Source organism: Camelina sativa, chromosome 7 (genome assembly GCF_000633955.1).
Source record: "Camelina sativa cultivar DH55 chromosome 7, Cs, whole genome shotgun sequence".
Lineage (NCBI taxonomy): Eukaryota > Viridiplantae > Streptophyta > Magnoliopsida > Brassicales > Brassicaceae > Camelina > Camelina sativa.
Genome location: NC_025691.1, coordinates 21,469,446 through 21,474,765, shown reverse-complemented (window position 1 = coordinate 21,474,765; position 5,320 = coordinate 21,469,446). Strand labels below are relative to the sequence as shown.

Here is a 5,320-nt window from a genome sequence, read left to right as displayed (position 1 = left end):
AAAAAAAAAAAAACAAATTAAATTAATTGAATCCAAATTCAAAGAGAATTGTAGAGTGAGAAGGGAAGAAGAAGAGTAAGTTACCAAAAACGCAGCGTCTTTGGGATGATGAAGCCATCGAGAATTTAACAAAAGATAACGAAGAAGAAGAAGGTGAAGCGCTGCTTCATCTTCTCCCTCGAAGAAACGGGTCTTTAGAAAATCGAATTCGAACCAGCGAGTTTCGTGAAATCCTCAAACAGAGAGAGATCCTTTTTCGTATTGTTGGTTCGATAGGACTTTGCCTTAATTTTATTTTTTTCCGTTTTGCTCATAAAAAGAAATTAAAGACTAACGAATTTAATAGTACCATCGATCGATATATTTCATATTTCCCTTTTTTTTTTTTTTTTCTTCTGTAATTTCATATTTCCCTTTTGTTTTACAACTCACACAACAACAACAAAAGAAAAAAAAAAAGGAAAGCAGAAAATGGAAGTTTAAGTTACATATTACACAGGAAAAGGAAAATGTCTTCTTTGAATTTGAAGTCTATCTATGCGACTATGCCTAAGTCATCTCTTGTATTGTTTAAAAAACATTTTTATGTTCAGTAGCATGTTAAACGAGTTTGGTCTTAACACTGACCAATGTTTCTGTTATTCTATAGTTTTGGACAATTTTTTTAAAAAACCGTATCATTGTTGCATATCTATGGAAAAAGATGGTTACATGATGGTGTGAAGTCAGAGAAAACACTTGGACCAAGTAAGAGGCATACACACAAACCACACGAGGGGGAAGCGTTTGAAATCATACGAATGCGAAACAAAACAATACAAACAAACAGACAAAAAGTTCCGAGGAGTTATTGAAATGTTCTGACATAAAGTGCGATGGGAGGAGCATATCAGGTGTCAGGTAATCTCATCTGTACTATCTCAGCTGGTGGACGCAATGTGCAAACCATTTCTCTTGTCTTCCCAAAGTATACCTGCGGTTTCACCAAACGACTAATTAAACCTTGGACCAACACACTATCATGACTTTTGAGATGATAGAAAATGATCTGATCTGAATCCTCTCCTAAAATTCTCGCATACGGTTGTTATATGATGACTACTCTATACAATTCGGGGTTTGCCAAGCAGTAACAGAACTGTAAGCACGAGATTAACTAACTAAGCAATCCGGATGCGGGTTATTTAAGCAACCACACAGCATATATGGCGGTTACACAAGTAAAAATAGTTTGTGGAATTGGTACAGGGGTTGGAGGTAGAACCTGATCAAGTGAGTTCCTCAGTTTGCCTTCCAATTCTTCAATCATTCTCCCCATATTGCACAGATGTCCCTCAGCTACTGCTAGATCCATTTTCATCTAGTTTCAACAGTAGCAAAATAATGTTGTCCTTTTAGAGATATTTGGTATTCCACCATTGAATCACTATTCCTACCAGGAGCTATTTATCTATGAAGGCATGTGTTTAATAGAAGCTAATACTTACTTGTCTTCTAATTGATCCAGATAAGCCGAATTTGCCTGACGACTCATCATCTGTGGCCAGAGAGAGCATGATAGTACTCGTTAAGCAATAATGTGCCATTCCCTCCTCCTCTGGACCAACCTAGGTTTAGAACCTCAGGAATTAGAAATATGTAAATCTCATGAAAGAGATGCTTAGGAAAATATGATATGGTTACAAGTGTGGGCGGTGTGTGTTACAAGATGGCCAACATTTGTAACACCATCTCGTAACACATAAGGCGCATGGTAATTTTATGTATAAGTATATTAGGAGAGTCACCTGTATAACATGAATGGCATCCCATGCTCCTTCCTCCAGGCATCCCCTCCGACCATGACCTGACTTTGACCCATCTTCAAGAACCAAAAACCAGAACAGCACAGGTGAAGAGTTTGTATTGCCTAACCTTCGGTGTTATTGAACTCTACAGAAATAAAATACCCTTTTTAATAAGGAAACATGCCACAAAGCCTTCATTATCATCCTCCCACATGTAGACTGAAGATATACCACCTTCATAATACCTGGAAAAATTATACTGATCAAAACAGGTGTTTTTTTGGTAACTTTGCAAGTTTATTCAGTTACCTATCTCATGGATACTTTCTCTAGTTCAATGAATCAATCAAACCTCAGGAGCCGCGTAGAGATTAAATGCATGAAACACCACATATTTTCAGATCAGATGCTAACTATGTCTCCGTTTTAGACAACTCAATCGCTTAACAAACTAGTATGACTACATGGTTTTTGCAAGTTGAACGAGATAGGTGAAGAACCTCACTGGTCACGGTAGATTGCAAAGATATCGTTGGCTTCAACTTCGAGCTTTCTTAATTCTGACGACGGGTAAAGAGCATCCTCTAGCGGAGGAAGGTATTTATTCGACCAAGGTGACCTGCAAAAGTAAAGATCACAAGATACAAACAAATAGCAACTCAGATACCAACACGAAGTAGTGTAGCTTCCTAATTATCACACACTATCTTTTAATCCTATTCAATTTCCAAGCACTAAACCAAAACCATAAAACATTTAATTCTCTCATTCCACAAAAAAAAAAGTACCTGTAGGAATCTGCATCTCTATTGTACTCACACAAGATGAAATCTTTCCCACTTTCAATATCACGTAACACCTGTTGCATTTCATGGATACTCATTCTCCGTCATCAACCATTTACAAAGAACTTACATTTCTTTCTACAAATTAACCAAGGAGACAATTGAATTAGACCCAGAAGAGGTAAACCAGATGTGTAATTTACTCATTCAGACTACATAAACATAATCAACCGAGCTAAAAACCTATCAGATTATCCAAATATCTGAAATTTACATAACCAAACCCTTGTGATTCATACATTGGGAGACAAACAAACACGGCTCAGGGCAACAAATTCACATTTCCAAACTCTCGAGAAACGAGAAGTACCTGAAGAGGGAGATCGACTTGAGAGAGAAGATCGGAAGAATGCTGAGGAATGAGGCTTAAGAGTGCAGAGAGAGCCGTCTCCGACTGCTTCGGCGGCATTCTCCTCAGAAGTCCCAAAGCTGCCTCCATCTCTTCAACCTCTCCGCACGCACGCCGGAGAAATCTATTCCTCCGATAAGACAAACTGATGATAAAACCACATAACCAAATTCTCAAATTGTCTATATTATTATACCAATTAGGCCCATAATAAGGCCCAAACTTAACCAGCCCATTTTCACTAATCAGACGACGACGTTTAACACGGAATGTTTATTTTTTGCTTTCTTGAGGATTATAAGAAGCAAAAAAAGCGATCGGACCGGTGAATCGTGAAGTCATGTCATCGATGACGGAGAACGAGAAGGAGGAGAGAGATCCACAGCAAGAGATTGAAGAGACTACACCGCTGTTAGAAGAGTCTCAACCGGACGGTGAATTGAGATCGAAGACCGCGGCGGCGAAGGTGCCGGAAGTGGAGATCCATCTGTATAAGAGTGGAAAAGGTCCGATCGATGTGTTCAAGTCAAATCTCGGCGGTTATGAGCAGGATCAGCTCGAGGTTCGATCTATTCTTGAGAAGTATGGACTCAAATCCATCTTCGCTTTCAACGTTGAGAAAGGTCGTGCTGTTCCGATCCGATTTCACCCTAGGAATGGCCGGTCTGTGCTGCCTTACAGGGATGGTGCCGTCATTTACATCGACGGTGAACCTCAGGTACTCTCTGTTCCTATGTTTGAATCTTGGAATTGTGAGTTTGACTTAGGCAAGAGGAATTAGGAAAAGTGAACGATCTCCTTAGCTTTTAGTTGTAGTTCGCAACTGATTCTTGAATGAAGTCTTTTGAAATTGTGGTGGATTGTGTGTGCTATATGACATAGTAATGTTGAAATCAACACCTATGAAGTCACGATATATAAGTGTCGCTATGCATCAGCTGGACCTGCTTTTATCCGTTCTTCATCCTTGTGGATAGTTGAATTACTCGACATTAGCTTTCTACATTCATTTGTTTGTGTTTATGATTTTCTTTTGCTTGTTATACATGTCATCAATAGTCTAGGCTTCTTTACTCTTCAATTGCCCTGGAACTTTTCAATTCACTTGGATTGGATTCGGACCATTCATTCAGTGTCTCATAGAACCTTAGCTTTATTCTTGCTGTAAGTAAACAATTTCTTGGAATTCCACCTCTATGAACTACAAGACGCGTGTAAAAGACCATAGATTTACAAGATGCATGTAGAAACTAGAATGGATGACATGGTACTCTGAATTCGTTGGAGTAGAAGAAAGTCTCTGGATACTATGGTCGATGGTCGATGGTTAAGAGAAAAAAAAAAACGTTGAAAACTTGCAGCTTTAATCATGTGACTCATCTGATGACACTATGTCTTTGAACACTTTTTATTTTTTTGTTTTTTCAGGATTCTCTAATCAAACCCATCACAAGAATCATTCTTGGAGTCGTGATTGTTACGCTCTTAATAACATTTTTATTGAAAGACCCTCCAGCGTGGATCAAGAACAACATCTCCATTGGGACCTTTCCTCCGTGGGTGCTCGCTTGCATAGTAATAGTATTCACTCGAGCTAGGAAGAGAACCAGAGATTTTTTAAGGAAGTATGGCTGGTGATATGATATCACAGACCCCTAACACTGGTCTCGTTTTAAATGTGGGTCGAAATTGTAGTCTTTTTATCGACCATATATATAGAGGTTCTTTTGTCTTAACCCAACAAGTTCCTTTCTCTGGTAACACTCTTTTGTCTTTGATAAGCCTTGAGGCACCTATTTGCTTGCTTTCAGAACCAAGGAGAGAGCAAGCATTTTCTCAATCTGCATCTTATTAAAATTTAAAAGTTTTATGCATTTTCATGTGTAATGCGATGTGGTCTTTATGGAAGCTGATACTATTGGTTTTTAAAAAAACAAAGCTTTAGTAATGCAATATATGCATTGCCCCTGTCCCCTGGTAATTTAACTTACAAGCCTGATGATAACTTTCTTGTTATTATTTTGTTGTACCTTGGTTATTGGTAAGATGATTTGTCTGCAATTTTAACATGAATCGGTCGACCTCACCCGTATCTAACGTATTTGTAGTAGAAAATAAGTACCTACTAGCTACCTATTAGGAAGACAAAAGTTGGGCATGTGGCATCCATTTAACTCATACGAGGTACCAACAGTACTCCAAACATTCCGACATAAGCTTATGTCGAGAACTCTTTTATTAGCTTTTAAAGAATGATGAATTTCGTACATGCCCTGAAGACTTTTTCTGCATCCAAAATTGTCAATCCGAAAGCCCAAAAAAAAAAAAAAAAAAAAAAA

The 5,320-nt window shown here is 38.3% G+C and overlaps 2 protein-coding genes across 2 annotated transcripts; one reads left to right on the top strand and one right to left on the bottom strand.

Moving 5' to 3' along the window:
* Window positions 713-3,134, bottom strand: LOC104701838 (probable F-actin-capping protein subunit beta). Its single transcript, XM_010417586.2, has 8 exons — window positions 2,943-3,134; window positions 2,576-2,646; window positions 2,293-2,406; window positions 1,950-2,032; window positions 1,788-1,861; window positions 1,488-1,607; window positions 1,265-1,360; window positions 713-973 (listed from the first exon to the last, which is right to left on the bottom strand). The coding sequence occupies exons 1-8, from the start codon at window positions 3,069-3,071 to the stop codon at window positions 890-892; spliced, it is 771 nt and encodes a 256-aa protein (XP_010415888.1). The 5' UTR covers window positions 3,072-3,134; the 3' UTR covers window positions 713-889.
* On the top strand, window positions 3,306-4,942 carry LOC104701837. The gene is made up of 2 exons (XM_010417585.2): window positions 3,306-3,699; window positions 4,410-4,942. The coding sequence occupies exons 1-2, from the start codon at window positions 3,322-3,324 to the stop codon at window positions 4,617-4,619; spliced, it is 588 nt and encodes a 195-aa protein (XP_010415887.1). The 5' UTR covers window positions 3,306-3,321; the 3' UTR covers window positions 4,620-4,942.

What these genes read in the sequence shown, in the direction of transcription:
- LOC104701837 (XM_010417585.2), top strand. Translation starts at nt 3,322, where the DNA reads ATGTCATCGATGACGGAGAACGAGAAGGAGGAGAGAGATCCACAGCAA. An exon ending in ACATCGACGGTGAACCTCAG is followed by an intron (nt 3,700 to 4,409) that starts GTACTCTCTGTT and finishes TTGTTTTTTCAG; the next exon opens with GATTCTCTAATCAAACCCAT.
- LOC104701838 (XM_010417586.2), bottom strand. Translation starts at nt 3,071, where the DNA reads ATGGAGGCAGCTTTGGGACTTCTGAGGAGAATGCCGCCGAAGCAGTCG. An exon ending in AAGTCGATCTCCCTCTTCAG is followed by an intron (nt 2,647 to 2,942) that starts GTACTTCTCGTT and finishes GAAATGCAACAG; the next exon opens with GTGTTACGTGATATTGAAAG. An exon ending in ATGTTTCCTTATTAAAAAGG is followed by an intron (nt 1,862 to 1,949) that starts GTATTTTATTTC and finishes TGGTTCTTGAAG; the next exon opens with ATGGGTCAAAGTCAGGTCAT.